The sequence below is a fragment of the Apteryx mantelli genome, chromosome 1 (genome assembly GCF_036417845.1).
Source record: "Apteryx mantelli isolate bAptMan1 chromosome 1, bAptMan1.hap1, whole genome shotgun sequence".
In the NCBI taxonomy this organism is placed as follows: domain Eukaryota; kingdom Metazoa; phylum Chordata; class Aves; order Apterygiformes; family Apterygidae; genus Apteryx; species Apteryx mantelli.
In genome coordinates this window covers 124,190,524-124,209,064 of record NC_089978.1, presented here as the reverse complement: position 1 = coordinate 124,209,064, position 18,541 = coordinate 124,190,524, and the positions used below count along the sequence as shown (strand labels likewise).

The following is an 18,541-nucleotide window of genomic DNA, read 5'->3' as shown; positions in this document are numbered from 1 at the left end:
TTCCCTCCCACGTTGTCCCTGCGGTGTAGAAGAGCCTTTCTGGTTCTCCATACTTAGGTGGCTCCATGAATTTCTTCCCCCCGTTTTTTTTTTTTTTTTTTTTTTTTTTTTTTTTTTTTTCCTGTCGGTGTCTGTATCTTTCTAAGATAATAAAATGACAGTCCCCTTCTCCAGTTCCCCCAGTTATCTTTCTGCTTAATCCCTCTGCCTAAGGCTTGGTCATGTCACTTCCTCTCCTTTTCCCTCTGATGCTGTTTTGTATCCTCTGCAGTGTACTTGCACTGTTATCGTGCATAGGCTCTACCAGCTCTGCTGCATTCAGTGTAATTCAGTACAAATGTTTTGAAATGACTGGTGCTGTTTCATTGCATTTGTACAACAAATATACTGTGGGAGCTGCTCATGAGAAGTAACTATCTTGCTTCCCAGCTGGTTGTGAAAAAGGCATCATACGTTAATACAGGTCTTATTGCATGCCATTCAGATTATTGTGCCTGATTATTAAAAGGCTGCAGAGAGAAATTATTAAGAAAAATGTGTGTTAAAATTCTCATACGGGAAATGAAACAGAAAGCATTTAATACATGGTTGAGTAAAAAGTTTAAATATCTTGAAATGTGCAGCAATAAAGTGAAGCTGAACAAAATGTGAAAAACTCTGCTGAAAAGAAACCATCATCTTTTGATATAAAGTGTGCACTGTGATCAAAGGTTCAAGCCTGACAAGTGCTGAGCACCCTGACCTTCTTCCAGCACAACACAGAGGCATGTCCTTGGACATTAATCATGTGAGTAATGTCACTATGTCTAAACATTAAGGATATGCCTATGCATTTTGCTGGAGTAGGGCCAGTTTGCTACCTCCCAAGACTGAAGCAAACACCAGAGAAACTTGTACTTACCAGTCTTACAAAGCCCCCATAGGTATCTTCAAAGGAGAGACGGTGGATCTATACACTGGTGGAGAACTAAATTTTCTGTGGGTTAGAAATCCATCCTGGGACTGAAAGAGGTAAAGATCTGGGGTCCTGTCTGATCTAATGTACCATATGGTGATACTGAAAGTGGGGCATTTGTCAGCAAAGTGCCATGTGGGTATGGCCTTGGGCTGTCTCACCTTCAAGGTACTGCCTAAGTAACATCACAGTTTCATGATTACCTAGGCAGTACAGTCTCTGAATCCAGTGTCCCATATTCTCCAGCACTCAAGCTGGGAATTCTGGCATCTTCATTTGAATTCAAATATGGAAGCATTTACTGAGTCAAATACTAAAAGAAAAATGTCTAGTCCTTTTTGTGGTTCCTCTGTACTTTTGGTGAGTCACAGATCTGCCTGTGTGGTTTTGTGTTTTAAGGAATTAATTTTGCTGGAGGAGGGAGGGAGTTGGTTATTCTGGTAGCTGGACAGGAGATTCTTGGAGGGGTTGCTGTTAGCAGGAGTATTGCTTGGTTCATGTTTTGTCAGCTTGGAAAATGTGTGTTTTTGTGTGTGTGTTTTGAATGAAAACTTCAGCCCTGAAGACAAGTTGGTGCAGGAAAGGCAAATTTTACAATGATTGGATCATGTTGTCTAGAGCTATCTCTGCTTTGGGTATCTGAGTGAATTCGGGCTTTGTGCGACTGCATTGTACGCAGCATCACCAGTGCAAATTATGATATCATGAGTTTGCAAATGTTTACAGAAATATATCCCAGTAAAATAATGATGGACATGTCACAACCCCTGCTCCTCTTAGCAGAGAGTATACAGTAATAGAACTGAAAGTAGAGATATGTCGCATCCTTAGGCGAGGCTGACAAAAGCACAGCTGTGCCCATCAGCACTGATGTTTTTGTCTGCAGAGTTACACCACTCAGCTGAGCTTTTTTCTTCCACGCTAGTCAGGGTAGCTCCACTGATAAGGCTTTCTGGCGGGAAGCAATACTTAAAAAACAAGGAGAGTGTCACAGCCATTGGCTCCTCACGGGTGTGTGGTGAGCTGTGCTGTGTAGGCTGCATGGCAGAAGAACGCAGTGCTGAGGGCCCTTCCTGGGTTTGTGTAAGAACCAAATTCATTGCCAGTCTCTGTACCAGAAGGGGAGAAGAGAAGACGGGCGGATACACCAGCCCCACCACTAGCAGATGTGTAAGAGGCACTCAGCCCCTGTGGCTGGCAGAGCTCGCTACCTGCTACTAAGCTCTCCCACGCGCAGTGCTCTGTGCAGCCTCTGCATACTTGACTGAGCAAGAACAGAAAGTGCAGAAATTTAGCAGAATGACTTTTTTCCCCCCCTGCTAAGAAAGCCCTGTTGTGCCAGGGGCATGTAGCCCAAAGGAAGTCAGTGGCTCTGATGCCACCGTGCCTTTGGCATCCAGGCAGGACAAGGGTTAGGTCAGCACAGACTCTGCAGGTGGTGGCAATAGGGATGTGCATCAGAGCAACTCATCCAGGCAGCTGCTCCACACACCTGGTTTGATCATCTGCTTCTTGTCAGCCAGTGTCACTCGGTTTGTTAGTCCCCCCACTTTTGCTACAGCTTGGGGTGCTGTCTGATGAGCTGGGATTTCCCCCAGGCTGTAGGCCAGAGTTTGCTTGACTTCAGTTCCTTAGTGAGCTGTTCCCTAGGCACTGGTGAAGACAGGTGTTTGAAGCTTTGTTTTTCTGCCTTGCTAGACTTTCCCCTTTTTAACTTAATGAAACCATTAAACCATTACAGCTTCCCTTTCCTTCTTGATGCCTGCATGTTTTGACCCATGCGGCATTTGTTCTCCGCTAGACATGGTTAAACTCCTGCAGCCCTCTAGTAACTGATAGGCATTCCTGAAGAGATTGTTTTAAATGCCTGGTGTCTTATTGAGGTTCATTCGGAAAAGCTCATCCTCTTCCGTGGTGTGCTGAGTCAGTTTAATTGATCTCATTTTTCATGTTCACAAAGGCAGATGATGGCTGTTCAGTCTTGAATGAGGCCAGCAGCTGATTCAGTGGGGTCTTGAACTCAGCATTTTCCACGTAGACCAGGCTCTGCAGTTTGAGTGCAGTTTTGACTCTAGTATGCCCTGAAGGCTGTTCTGTTTCACCCCAGCCTCGCTCAGCCTGACATTAGGAGAGCTGTGGGGTAAAGACACACTGCAATGCCCATTGCTCTAGCTCCTGAGAGCACCTTGGCTGTATCCCACTTCCCAGAAGAAGTGTATCCCAGAAGAAGCTGGGACCACTCTTCATTTCCTTATGCTTTGGATCCTTCCAGAGGAAATTCAGGTGCACAGAGGAAGCTTTGAGGCGCTCCAGTAGCTCCACTAATTGGGATAATAAGAGGAGCAGGTTTGCAGGGCACATTGCAGAGTGCCCATTTCCAGTGATAGGGACTCAGCTTTAGACACTGATCTTCAGCATTTAGTGCAAAAACAGACCTGGCTCATAAAACAGTGAAAATAACCTGGGATTAATTGCTTCCTGCCATTTAAAAATCTGTTGTGTCTCTGTGTTTTAGGACTGAAAGGGGAAAATTTTCACAAGGAAAGAAGAAAGAACCTCATTATTTCAAGGCTTTTATGATTTAATGTTATAAGAAAATGGTGATGAACATTTCATTAGCAAAGAGAGGGCTTGCAAATGCTTTTTCTTCTCTCCAGCTTGCTTTGCTGTTTCTGCTTTAATTGTATGCCACTGTACACTGCAGCCTGAAAATCAGGGTTAGTGATCAAGTTCTATCTCCAGCTGCAAGCTTTATACAAATACTGGTAATTGATATAAATGAGAAATATCAGAGCAGTGAATCAGGTCTTTTAAATCCTCCCTTTTCCTCTCTCCATTGTTGGTTGCTTTTTTTTAATCAGTTTAAGACTTAAGATACAGCTAAGCCAATTTCTCATCTGCTGTGTCAGATTTGTGTTTTGTTGAGTTGCAGCCTGCACTCTAAACTGGGTTCTTTCTTCCACTGTAGATTAGGGGAAATAAGACTACATGTATTCAGCAGACCTCAGAGTAGGGTAAACTGTCCATGCTAACTGTAATCAAAACTCAGGAAAGCATCTGGCACAGAGCTCTAGATGATTTTTTTTTTTTTTTTTTTTTTTTTTTTTTTTTTTTTTGCAAAGTCACTTTTGTGACTGTGGCGTAAGCATACCAAAAGGACAGTACTATGTGCTGGTTTTTTTGCAAAAGTAGCCTTTTACTTCTGCATGCACTACTCTCTTGTGGAAAGATAAGTACATAAATGTTTACAGGACTGAGCAGTAGCTGCAGAACCTCATTTCATTTCTAGACAGCATTCTCCTGAAAATTAGCTGAGCTCTACAAAGCTCTTCCACACAGGATGGTGTGGAAACAGAAGGGATATGAAATGGATTCAAATACATAGAGATGCAGATACATTATTAAAGAAGAATCCAGAGAAGAAAGCTTATGTTTTAGCCCCATCCTTTTTACACTGCAAAGTCGAGGCCTGGTCCTGGAAGGACTTCCATGTGGACTTGCCTTAGAAGCGTTCATTATGGAGCACTCACATGGATATTCCTTTGTCAGTGGAAGCAACGAGGTGCTGTCTCTCTTGAACGAAATGCCGGATGAGGACCCCTGTTAGCATCTAGCTTAGCTATATGGATGTTGAAGCATGGATTCTTTTCTCTGGCGTTCGGTGCAAAGGGTCTTCAGGGTGAAGCCTTTAGTCTTCCTCGGAGTCCCTGAAATACAATTTCCTCTGAGTTAGGTTTTATCTCTACTTGAATAATAACCCACAAAGAAGTCAGTGAAATGATTTCCTCATCCTGCCTCCCATTAGGACTGCTAGAATAACCAGGAGACCTGGGACTGAAGAAGAAAAATTCTCCTGAGGAGAGCACCTCTGCCCTTCACTACCCCCCAAACTCACGCACACACACACACTCTTCATCCCTCAGTCCATCCCTGTTCAGAGCTGTATGTGCAGCAGTGCAATGGGGAACTGGTAAAGAGCTTACACTGGAGCTAAAGAAGAGAAGAAACGTAGAGGACTCTCTTAGGTCTCATTTCAGGGACTGAGAAACTTTAAAATATGGAGAGGGATTGCACTTACTGCATCCTGAGTTTGTCAGCCACCCTCTGTTATCTCTTAGTCAAACACCCAAATATGGTGTACTCCTTCAAATTAATCTATTGCAAAGACATTTTCATGTCTCCTTTCCCTTTCTTTTTTATAACTATTGCCTTTTTTTATTTTACCTTTTACATTTCTTTTAGCTTTGTTTATAGTTTCTTGGGCTTTTTAATGTCTGCAGTGTGAGAAAGAAAAGTTACAAAGGGAACGATCCAGTATCCGTAGTGTGATCAAGTTAACTGATCAAGTTAATTTCCAGTGACCTGCTGTAGCTTGTAATATATGACACATTTTATTAAAAACATAAATCAGATTTTTCTGTCACATGTTGTTTATTGTTTGAAATCTGACTTGCCGTGTCTTCAATATTTTTATTAAATCTAAAAAAAAAAGAATTATACTACTAAGATTAAAGCCATTATAAATTCAATCAAACTAGAATTAAACAGCACTGTCAAAGTAGAATCTAATTAGAGCAAATCTCCAAATCAGAATTAGCAAATACTGTTGGATTAGAACCAGACCATTACATTAATACATAGTCAATGCTTATAAATCCTCAAATAGGAAATCTAGAGAGAAAGCTGCCCTTTTAATTATGCATTCCCATTAAGACTCTTCTCTCAGTCAGTGCAGTAAGCTCATCTGAACATCTCACTATTAGCCAAATTACTGAGTTGCTTGAAAGTCACATTTACAGTCACTGACACTTCTACTTAATTGGACTGTTACGGGCAGATCTTTTCTTGTGATCTCTCCTCCTCTCTACAAAAATAAGCTCTAGAGCATAGCTCTGCTCTGCAAAGGTTAGCATCTATGGCTATACACTGAGATAAACTAATTAAAGCTGTATGCTTTTTTTCAAAATTAAGAACATGCACAAGTCCGAAAATGTTTTTATGAGAGAAGATAAGAAGATAAATTAAGAGCATAGATGAATTAAATTTTGTAATGTTTCCAAGTGTTTTTATACATACGTACTAGATCTAATCATATGCTTATGCCGTAAATCATTAAAAGAAAAACAAGATCCTTCCCCACTTAAAACAAAAGATCAAAGGGGAAAAGATAACAAGATAAAAACGTGTTAGAGCTATTCTCTTCTCCCAGTCTTCATGCTTGCATAGTTTCAGTTAAGAAGCCAGCAGAAAACAGAGTTTTTATTAGCCATATCTTTGAATAGGAAGTTTGTTAAATCTACAAAACAAGCAATACATAAATATAAATATTATATAAAAATATAGAATAAAATGAAGAAGGGACTGGTTGGCTGCTTGTGCCCGGTTTGAAGGTGTTGGTGTTCCTGCGTCTAATGTAGATGTAGGAGTTTGCTCTCATTCAGTGCTTAACCCTTCTGAAAGAACAGTTGTTCACACTCCAGCTTGAGTTTTATGCATGTAATTTTTGCTTGTCCTACCTCCCACAAAGTCACTGACAAATGGGTCTTAGACATGTCTTGAAAACAAGAAGGATTGAAAGAATTTGTGGGGAAGAGAAGGCTAAAGGTAGACTCAGTAACAGCTGTCAAATATATAAAAGACAGGCAGGCACAAGGTATAACCTGACAGCTGGGAAAGGAAATAAGAAGTTGAAAATGCAGCAGGGGCGATTAGCTTTAGGTATTAGGAAAAATGATATAATAGTTCAGGATGGCAATGCACTGGGAGAAAACGACCTGGGGACCTGGTGAAGATGCCGTCAGTGCTTCCAATTTCAAAACAGGTTAGACAAGCAATGGCTTGGGCATATCGTAGAGGGAGATGGACTAATAACTACTTGACACCTGTATTTTGTGTGATTCTGAGTGAAGTCCAGCCAGGTGGAAATCCCTTTGCGACACCTGTAGTTTCTTTCTAACCCTATCTTGCTGTAATCACAGGTGAGGTGGACCTCATAATATTTTATCACAGAAGGAAAAAAAATGTCCTAGATTCTGAATTTGTGGACAAATGATATCCTATGGTATCAGCAGTATGGATCATTGAATCAATGAGAATTACACACAGTTGGTAACCATACACTGATTTCAGACTTTGAAGACCTAAATACATTTTGTGATTCCTGTCTGACCAATTTCTTCATGAACATGAGTTAAGTCACTGTCTAGTCAGGTGAAAATTTGTGACTGTGTTCCAGTTCAGGGTGGAAAGCTGCTTGGAAACGCCAACACTGGTACTGTTTAAGAAGATTCAAACTGTTCCTTTCTCACTTTCTGACTTCATGTAGGCAGTATTTATGTCACAGTATTTTATTCTGTGCTTACTTTCTTTTTTTGACATTCTTGTCTTCAGCTGTAATCTAGTTCTGCTTTATATTTCCTGCCTTTTTGGTCTTTTTTTTCAAGATTGTTGTTCTGTAAAAGGCAGCATTTCTGTCTGCTTGGCGGAGACAACATAGAGAGAAGACTGAGAGTTAGTCAGGAATTCCTGAATTCTACTTGTGAGTCTGTCTGTGACCTAAAATAAGCTTACGTGAGGACTGTAGCCTTTACTTTTCCTAACTGCATTTTGTCCCCCAGCCACTGGTTGGCATCTCCAGTTGCAGAGTGTTTATGCAGATTGGTTGAAACCCTGGTCCCACTGAAATGCTGCTGCCTGTCTCACAATTTCTTTTGCAAATATGAGAAACTTGAACCTCCTAGGAAATCTTCAGGAGCTGATGGTACTATTCCCCTGCAAACCCCTGCAGCATTCAGTTCATATCTTGCCATGGGTTATGCTCTGAATAGCTGTGAGGGAAGGCTTAGTGTATTACACAGATGGACACAAAATGGTAAATGAGCAAAGCTAGCAGCTGAATTATTCTACATTTAAAACTCCATTGTTGTCCTTTTTCAGCCATACTCTCAGAAGACAAAAATTCTAGTGAGCCTGCCTGGAAGAATAAAATTTCTATATCTGCCCTAAACACTCCAGAGCCAGCAATGATGCATGAACCCTTAGTTGGCAGCCAGAAGAGGAAAGCAAGGAAAACTAAGATCACACATCTTGTCCGAACAGCCGATGGTCGAGTGTCACCAGCAGGAGGGACATTAGGTAAGGAAATTGGAGTTTAAATTTTGTTAAAACTGAGTTGTTGGGCATGGTATTGGAGCATAAGCAAGCTATCAGGGAAGTACTTCTAAGTCGGCTTGGTTTCAGACCTGCTTTAGAAAGGTCATTCTGTAAAATGCAGATATCAATCAACTGGGAAATCAGTTAGTCCAAAATGGTCGACTTCTTTTGTTTTAATGCCCAAATCTGTCTAACTTCTCTGGATTTCTCTTTAAGAACTGAGAGCTGGGTGCAGAGGGAAGTGGAAAGAACACTTGTTCATAGTGAGGACAGCTGAACACTGGAACAGGTTGCCCAGAGAGGTGGTTGAGTCTCCGTCATTGGGGATACTCAAAAACCAACTGGACACAGTCCTGGACAACCTGCTCTAGCTGGCCTTGCTTGGGCAGGGAGTTGGACCAGATGATCTCCAGAGGTCATTTCCAACCCCAACTGCTCTATGATTCTGTGAAAACAGTTACCCTTCATAACTTATTTTTGCTTCCAACCCAGCAAAGAAATTACACTGTGCCTAGTTATAGGACATAAAAACATGCTCCATAATGTGACAGTCAATGCCACATACTGTGCTGGAATCCTCAGCAGTTAAGATTATCTTTCAGGACTTCTGTATCTAAAATGCACACAAAAACGCGCACTCTTTTGCCTGAGCTAAAAGATCAAACTCAGTTGAATCCAAATTCAGTCAACTGATTCATAAACCTCAGTGTTCTTCTGTCGATAGCTCAGGTCACAAGAGGTTGCAGCGTGAATTGGATTACATGAACAAAATCAAAGTCCTAAAGATACAGTTCCTGTTAACACCAGAGTGATCAGTATATGGATGTGCTGCTGAGAACTTAAGGGCTGGCCTTGATCGTCCCATTTACCTGCAAGCTTTGCTTTCTTTTGTTGCAGAGGAAAAGCCAAAAGAGCTGCCACAAAGTACTCTTCAAAAAATGTCAAGTGCAGAAACAGATTGCAACAGTGAGTGCTCCAGAAATGCAGAGTCAGAAGAAACTCATAGTATTACACCAGATATGCCAGCAGTGTCTGCATTTTTTAGCTTAGCTGCTCTGGCAGAAGTAGCAGCAATGGAAAACGTACACAGGTATGCTTTTTTCCCTTGCTGTCTAAACAGATTCTGCATGTCTGCTAGCTTGTTAAAAGCATGTGAATTGCAAAATGTTTAATGCTTATTTTATGCCACTAGCTTAGTAGTGTTAGGTCCTCGCAGCCTTAAATGATTGTCCCTGGGAAACTTGCCTGCCAAGTTTTGTTTATAAACAAATAGATATGCTTCATGAGATCCTAAGGATTGAGGGTTTCTAGTATCAGATACCCTTTGTCAGATAATAGTGGGTTTAAATAGCTACTGCATACTGAATTGTACATCTCTGTGGCCTGAGATTTTCAGGGACCTTTCATATAACTTCAGCAGAAGTTTTTTGCCAAGCATGACTGAATGAAGCAAACTTGTTTTTTGTTCTTGTGCTTTGCTGTGTAGGAGGCAAAGCATCTACAAAATGTCATTGGGCAAAGCAATTCTAGGGGATGGAAAGTCGTGTTAGTTTGGGCTGCTCCTCTTCATTAAGGAATAGGCTGTCCACACAGATAACGTGGAGGATGTGCAGGTTACTTAGGTCTGTTGGATCAGTTCAGCATGGTCGGATCCCGCATCCTAAACCTCTGATGGGAGGAAACCAATGATGCCAAATCTGCCTTGCTTCCTGCTTGTCCAGTATTGTTCTTTGATGCTGCAGCTTATTGGAAGTGAATCCCCATTCTTGCCTGCCATGGAAAGTCAGTGAGGAAATGCTGGGCCTGTTTGAGAACATCACAGCCTCTGCAAATGGCATTTGGCAGATTGCTGGCTACCTAAGAAACTCCACCAGGCAGCAGCTGAGGAAACCATTTACAACCTCATTTTACTGCTGATCTCATGACCCCCATTGGCCAAGCTGGTACTGACAGTTCTGTGTATTCAGGCTGTGCATAAAAAATTGCAAGGCTTTTTACAGGCTCAGGGTTAAAAAAAAAAAAAAAGAAAAAGAAAAAAATCAGATGGACCCAGCCTGGCAGCTGTTCTCTGCAGAAGCTGTTGTCTTGCTTAAGCAACAGTGTTTTGGGTGAGAAATGTTTTCACACTAAAGTCAGCATGGCCTTTCCTCCCAGTTTTGCAAAGCACCAGTCTGTTATCAAGACAGTAAAAGTCTAAACTCTTTTCTGTCTTCTTCTGTGGTCCGAAACAGCAGTGAGACCTGGAGAAGTGCCATGTGAAGTTCTGTTCTCCCTCACAATGCTGTGGTTTCATTGATTTCTACTGACACTATGACTAGAATTGCACAGGAGAGACAGGATTTGCTCAGTCGTGTTTTTTTCCTGTTTGTTTCTCTGAGAGTTCTTTATCCTTCTTTTCTCCCTGGTAAAGTGAGTGTCCCGAACTAATGTTTTACATAGCCTTTTGTTTGTTTTCTTCTTACTTGCTCCCAAGTTTTACCATCTCATCATACACTTACAGCAATGAAGCACCTTCCATGAGGCCTGAAAACACCAATCAGGCAAATATGTAACTACTGTTACAAACAAATTCCAGCTTCTAATTGCATGGAGAAATGAAATCTGGGGACTCTTTCCTAATAGAAACTTAGCCAGATGTCTCTGGGAGACTTGGCAAATGGAAGTCGAAACACAAACCTCAATTTGATGGGCTAGATGCTTCTCTTAATTTCTGCTCTATGTTGACTGTTTATTATCATTTGCAACTTAGTTCTTTACTCTGAAAATAGCTGGAAGTGAGCAGAAGGATAGCATGAGAGGCTTGTGTAATGCTTAATGTGTTTTTTCAGTATTTGAATTTAATTATTGAATAATTTTGCAGATCCTTGAGGCATAGAAGACGAACTTCTTTCTACTGTAATCAGAGCTTGGCTGGAAGTGACAACATGGTTTTCCTTTGACTGTTTCTGTCTAGCTTTGGTTACCTAGCATATGCCCTGGTTAAGCACTATGAGCCTGAGCTGCATTTTGTCCTGAGGCCTCTTCATTGCACTCTAGTTGTGCAAAACACATTTGTACCTGACATTTGTGCTGAAGTCTTAGCCCGACCAGAGTGAGGCAATAAGCAGCAGGCTCCAGTTTTTCATTGCTGTATATGACACACCATGTAACAAAAATAGAACCTGACTTGTGAGATTAGTTAACAGTGCGTGATGGGCTTTGTGCATGTAATCTAAAAGGCAAGTTGTAAGGGAGTTCTCCCAAGTTCATCTGTGTCGATGACTGATGCTGATTTCCAGCACATAGTTCTGGTGCGGTTTATTTTTATGATAGCCTGTGCAGGCAGTCATGTGTAAATTAACACTGCTGTAGTAATGAAAGAGAGGTTGTGCTGGGCTGATGAAGTGTTAAGTCATGAAACTTGGAGTAATCCCAGTGTGTAACTCTGCTGATGGGTGTATTTCCATATTGCTTAAAGGTTGGCTATTGATTCGTATTAATGTGGCATATCCCTCTTTGTGTGCTTGCCTTCTTCTGCCACACATGAGCTGTAGTCTCTGCTCCTGAGGGCTGAAGCCCTTGCAAAATGAGTAACACCACTTGTGTGCTCTTACTTTACTCTTTGGCCACGCATTTTGGTTTATGCATTCAAGCACCATCCATACTTGGTTTGCAGACTTTGGATTGTATTGCAGGTTGTCCTCTGGATATTTTCTTACTGTTGCAGGAATACCTCTAAAAAAGTATGCAAGTGGCATGTGGGCAGCTGTAGCAGCAGGAAATCATGGTGCTGTACTGCAGGATGTTAAAACACATCACCTGCTGCTTTCCATCCTTTCTAGTCTTCGATAAAAGCACCTCCCATACGGCAGATAATGATGGGTGGCTTTTCTTTTTTTCTTTTGCAGAAGTCAGAGGGCCACACCTCTCCCACATGACGGACAGCCAAACGAAATGTCTCAGGCTCCAGTGCTTATTTCCTGCGCTGACCAGTGAAGCTCCACTTTATTGTAAAACATTGTGCTTTACCTAATATCCTAGCCTTGTCTTTACCAAGGGAAGCTAGTCAGTCCATATGATGGAAACTATAGACTGCAAGCAAGTGCTTATTGCTCTGAGTGGCCCAGAATTCACTGGAAGCCAGACATTAGCAACTTGGGCCAGGTCCTCAAATCGGAACCCAGTATGTAGGAGGGTGATATTATTGTCTATTAATGAACAGAAATGGAATGATCCCAGAGCTTGCTTTCTATTGAAGGCTTTTAAACAGTAAATGGGTGGTTGATGTGAAAAATGCTGCCTTTACTGTAGCTCACACAGCGTCTCTTTTACCAACCAGAGAGTATGGCAACTAGTTTCGTATAATACCTAGTTATTCTAAACGAAAATGAAAAAAAAACCAACAAAAACACTGACGCACTGCACTAGTTATTATTAGATATTCTTAGTCATTTTTGTACATGAAGATTTAAGTTCTAAGATGGTTTATATTAATAGGTTATGCCTACGTTTATATTGTAGAATGAATTTAAAACCTGTTCCAGAGAACTCAAGGCAGCCTGGACAGATGTACCATTGTTAGCGGTGTTTGGGCAGCCATGTGGTCCAGATGTTCTGCACTTTTATATTTGCCACCAGAGTGGTAGAGTTTACTGGCAAAAATTCTGACAGGCTATGTTTGGGTTTTGTTTGTTTTTTAATTTAGCTTTGAGTGAGCAGGATGATGTGCATTAGAAAAAGGAGTGGTGTATGGAAAAGAAAAATACTGCAGATGATTGACTTGTCTTTCATGCCTTGGAGGGTTCCTTTATTTTTGCATAGATATCTGAGCGACTTGGTGAAATGTTCTTGTAAACAAAAAGTACTGCAAATATGTTGTTCAGAAGTGACCTTAGTATTATTTCACCATTCTGAAAAACCTAAAAACGTGACTTTTCAATATACATGTACGCTGATACACATACCTTTTACATTTTACAGACACTGGCATTGTTGTAGTTACTATGCACAGTCTAAATTGGCTTCATAGATTGTATAAAGGGCCAATTACAGTTTGTGTTGGTAAAGTGGCAAGTTGTATGCAGATAAACTACGACTGAAGAGTAATGTGTGACTGAATTCAGACTACCAAACAGAGATTCATCTGCCAGTTTCTGTCTCTGCTTCTGTTGAATTTTTGTGTTTTGCTCTCATAAATACATCCCAAAAGCCAGGCCACGTGTATCACTTGGCCTGTTACCTTCACTATCTTGACTTACACTATTGTATAACCAAGCATTGATTCCTACCAACAGATGCAAAATGATCACTAGTAATTAATCTAAAGCTACAAATTCAACAGGGTACTTCTTCTATAGCACAAGATGTTCCCCTACTTTTTGCATTGTAGCACAACAATTTACCAAATTGGACTCCAGCAATAATTTTCTATTAGTCTTCGTCATACTGGCTGAACTTTTGATAGTATTAGGTTGAGTTTGAAGTTCTTTGAATTAAGTCTTTAAATGATGAGAGTTTACATCGTTCTATCAGGCATTCTTATTTATACTTGACTGAATTGATAATGTGTTTTGGGGTTATTTTGTAACTAATTTGATGTAATAGCCATATGGACAGTAACTCTATTAATGCTTGCTAGGTTTAGCCTTTCATTGTTGTAGTTAAGTGAAAGTCTTTGGTTCCTTGTTGGGAAATGATACGCAACATACCACACAAGTTGTAACAACGGCTGAAGGTTTCACAGAAGGCAGGTAGCTTGGGAAGTATCATTAAAACAGCACCATGAAAGATGCATATGTTGGAAGAAGGGAAAAACAACAACAACAAAAGAACAACATTTAAGAACCAATGAGTCAGTGAAAAGGCTTTTTAAAAATTCAGGTAAATACATGACTAAGAGCCCCCTAGAATGCCATTGCAGCCTATGGCAGTATTTTTAATAAGATTTTATTAATGTTTTATAAGTTATTTTAACAAGACAGGAAAAACTTAAGACTTAAAACCATAGGGTCACAGCAAGGTGGCTGTTGGAGTTTTGGACCACTTTATAATTAGCTGAAATCCAAATATGTTACAGTGCAGGCCGTTCACGTTGACAATGGTACTAACTTATTTCTCTAGAAACCCTTAGAGTAGATATATTTTTGTCAAAGCACCCCATACTTCCTCAATTTAAATTTCAATATTATTCCTGAAGATATTTCTGTATATTAATGGTACCTTTTTTAAAAGAAACAGAAAATTACTTTTTTCTATATGAATTAATATCTTACTTGATCTGCTTTTCCTTGACTTTCCCTTAGAGAGGGGGTAGGGTTGGGTCAGTTTACTGGATATGACTGTTTTCAGATACTTATAAACCTTTTTGTAGATATGCTTAATTTTTAAGCGATTAGGCACTGAGAGTAGCAGAAATCCTGCAAAGCTTTATAGTTCACTAGGCATTTGCCTTTGTTGGTTCTCTGAGTGATGTCTTGATTTCAGTAGCTAGAATTTTCCCTGAATCTACTAGAAGGGGTATCAGTATTTTCAGGTAACAAAGTCTGTTAGCACAACAAAAATTTCAGACCAATATTTTACTGTATTGGGGGTTGGGTTTTTTTCCGTGTTTGTTTTGTTTTAATTTTTATTAATTTCAGCTGCTTTCATTTTGGAAAATCATATTGCTATCGTGTGTACTTCAGTATACCAGCAAACACTGTTACCCATTAACACATGTCCACAAATGCCTCTAGAGAAGAAGTTGTTGCACCTTATGTATATCTCAAGCAAACCAAAATATGATGCTTTTCTGCTTTGTTTATTCTGAATATGTTGTATCATACTTTACTGAACCCATTTTAACTTAGCTAAAGCTATCAATATTTATGCATTTCACATTATTTTCTGGATCTGAACCTGTGTATAAATCTTTCTTTAAAAAAAAAAAAAAACAATTATCGTAGTCCTCCTCTATGACTTATCCATGGGAGTGGGGAATCTTGTCTCAAGTGTAAAATGCAGTACTGTCCCAGTTTTCCTTGGCTTTTATTTATTTAGTGATCTTTGATATTTCGTATATAGTTTTGAGGTATACAAAGTATATTATCGTAGCTGAAGCTACAGACCTAAGCAGCTGGGAGAAAATTACTGTAATGTCTTCTTAATTGTTCTAGTACTGTATACAAATATGGGAAATATGTTCTGCAAAACATTTGAGATGCAGATTCTTATCCCCACATTAGGTTATTTTCCACATATTAGACCAAATCAATCAAAAACATCTATGGAGATTACTTACTGCTCGATTATGGCAGTAATTACCCCTTGAATGTGCTGTGATTTCAGAAATAGAGTATATTTATTTAAGATGACTGAATGCTCTTTTATACTAATACAATATCCCAAAGTCATGAGCAAAAGACTTCTTGTTAGTTTTGGTTTATATTTTATAGCATTGATGCATGACTTTTGAAATGAAAACGATAAGCATTGTTGTTGAAAAGGGACACAGGAACAAGGGATTGACAGAAGCATATGAACTGGTGTTTAACTTCCATCTTTGGTCTTTTTTATTTGGGTGGATGCTACCTTTGTAGCACAAGGCTGAAGAGCGCTCTGCAGTCTATTTTGTATCAAGTAGAAACCCAAGAGAGTTGTAACTCACATCAGAATGAGGGAATACCGGATAGTTTGGATGCCATCTTTTGGAGCGGGATATTAAATTGAAGCAGTTTTAATTTCTACTGCCTGTCTAGCTACTGTACAGATACTGGAACAGACTGAAGGCAACAGTTGTAGACATGGGACAGCTAACAGAGGATAAAAGAAAGGAAAGCTGGCCTTGTTCTCAGTATGGTGAAGTTGCAGCAACAAAGGGGAGTTAGGAAAAAAGATTTATATATATATATATATATATATATATATGTATGTATGTATATGTATATATATAAAATATGTGTGTGTGTGTACATTCTACGAAAGAAAAATGTAGGAAAGATAAAAACGTGATGGGTCTACATGAGATTATAATGTATGTTGATCCTTTGAGTGCATTCCCTTTTTTTGAATGCTGAGTCTAATATGGCTACCTCTCCTAAAAGACTACTTTAGTTAACTTCCATTTGCTTTCAGGCTTTATTGTGTAATCTTCTCAGCCATTGATACCATTTGTATATCACTGTATACTTTCCAAGAGCAACATATAGCAGGCAGCATAAGGCTGAATATACAGTGGTAGCCAAATTATGTGGCTGGAGCATTTTTGTTTAACCTCTGCCATAGTCATATGGGTTGCAGAACATGGACTCACTAGCTCTAGTTGGTTCAGTGAGATTGTTTTTTGTAACAGCAGAAAATGTGGTGCTCATCAGGTGGTGGACTTCAGATATTCCCCGTGGTAATGCAGCAATCCAGATGCTGCTCTTGAACTTTACCCTGGGGTTGACGTTTGCAATCCTGATTTCAGAAGGAAACATAATTGTGCAACTCATGTGTTGTATACCATGCGGTCTCCATTAGATGCTGTTTGTTTGCCGTGCTCATTTGCTAGATTGTAGAGCTCCTAGGTATCTTTGCCATGTTTTGTACTATTTGTGGCATTCTCTCTACCTTGTACATATTATGGGACTGTCACTTAAAGCTGCCAGAATGTTGAGTCATTTTCAGGACACCGAGAGCCACGAACGAATGCATTTAGGCTGTGAAAGTGTTATTTGCCTCCTCCCCTGAATCCCCCAATAAAAAGGCACAGTGAGGTTTATACTCTCACCTAAGTACTATTATAGTCATTTCTATATTCAGTATCTCCTACTGAAATGAGAATTTTGAAGAAGCTTACAAGATGGATGTATGTTTTATGTTACCCAACTCATTCTTTTAAGGCAGAAATCTAGAAAGAACTGACCTCATGTTTCAACTCAGCAACACACCTGAGCTGATGCTTAAGACGATCCTTATTTAAGGGTAGCATTGCTGTTTGCATTAGGACAGTGCAGGAGCCCTGATGATGGGCTGCTATGCTGTTAGAGTTAAGGTTGGGCTTGCGTGACGTTCCTGATGGAGGCATATCATTTTGACCTAGGGCCTTCATTCACATAGCATTGTGAAAACAAAGGCAAATAGCTTAACATTCATTGAGTTCTTCCAAAGAATTACCTTCTAGTTTCTGGGTCTTGACTGTCACCGAATACCAGCAGACCCGCACTGTACTCTACTGGAAATGGTGCATTGGTTGTCACAGTGCACAGGCAAACTAATCAGGCTTCCGAATGCAAATGTCTAGTCTACTCTTCTAACCCGTACACCGAAACGCTATTTCCCCCCCGACACACTGCTATACTTTAGTCAGTGGTTGGGGCCTTGAAGGTGACAAAAGCAAGATATGTATGTCTGTGTGTGTATATATGTATATGTACACATATGCATACTCGCACACCCCAGAGTACTGTGACTTGCCACATGTTCTCTGTACATAAGTGTTCCCGTGTTCAGTCATAAAACAACATGCAGTTTCTCAGACCATAGTTTTCACACTTTCTTGGTAGATTTCATTTTCTTCCCTTCACATTACACCGTAACGTGTGATTTTTCAAAAATGTCTAAAAGAAATATAAATCCTGCTGACTTAGATGCTATGAAAACCTTTCTCAGCAGTGCTCTCTTTGAAAAACCAGTCTCCATTGACAGTTTTAACATAAATGATTTACTATGATCTCTTTTCCTAGGGCCCAGTCCTTCAACTTTTATTCTTGTGCATAATTCCACTGAATTTTGACCCAGTATTTGGCTTTATTCTCTTTAAAGCTTGGTGTAAGCATGCCTTACAACAGTTCATCTCCATCAATTGTATAACAGAGCTACTGCCTTCTTAGGTGTGTGTAGTTAAGGTCAATAAGCACATTTATAAAATGTCGTTTTTTTCTTCAAAATCCTCTAATTTGATATTTTTCAGTGCACATGTTAAGTCATGTGTATAACATGCTAAAGTACATTAAACTGTGATCATGAAACTGAATAAAATATTTAATAAAATATTTGAAATATTTGAAAAGGACCTTCAAACAGATTTCTTTTATGTTCAATCTATTTTGGTTATCTAGTGTGTGCTTGTAAATAGTTTCCCATTTAAAACTAATGATTGCAAATAAATACTATTAAAATGGAGCTTTTTTGATACTTCACCTGCTTTACCATCAAATGATTGTTTACTTTAACATACTGCTGAGTTAATAGTATTTGCAGAATTTGTTTTTAGTTAGAGTATGAAATTGTTGGCTTTTTTTTTACATAAAAAAACAAGCTTGTTTCTACCTGAAATGGAAGATGCCAAAAACAGAGATGGATCCTCAAAACTGTGAGCTGTGCTTTCCTGTCAGATCGTCCACTCAAGCACTAGATGGTGACTATAAAAATACTACGTATTTTGTAGCAAACATATGCCCATTTGTTCTTGCTTAGACATGTCTATAATGAAAG

The 18,541-nt window shown here is 39.7% G+C and overlaps 1 protein-coding gene across 5 annotated transcripts in view; it reads left to right on the top strand.

Moving 5' to 3' along the window:
- Nucleotides 1-18,541, top strand: part of BBX (BBX high mobility group box domain containing) — a 183,593-nt gene that overhangs the window by 128,810 nt on the left and 36,242 nt on the right. For 3 of the 5 annotated variants that reach the window (XM_067300825.1, XM_067300829.1, XM_013950139.2), the window contains 3 exons: nucleotides 7,892-8,089; nucleotides 9,005-9,197; nucleotides 11,995-15,015. In XM_067300825.1, the coding sequence (XP_067156926.1) occupies nucleotides 7,892-8,089; nucleotides 9,005-9,197; nucleotides 11,995-12,082 (479 nt within the window). In that variant the 3' untranslated portion in view covers nucleotides 12,083-15,015. Of the gene's footprint in view, nucleotides 1-7,891; nucleotides 8,090-9,004; nucleotides 9,198-11,994; nucleotides 15,016-18,541 lie in introns of those variants that run through there. The other 2 variants (XM_067300811.1, XM_067300815.1) reach the window with 2 other exon arrangements.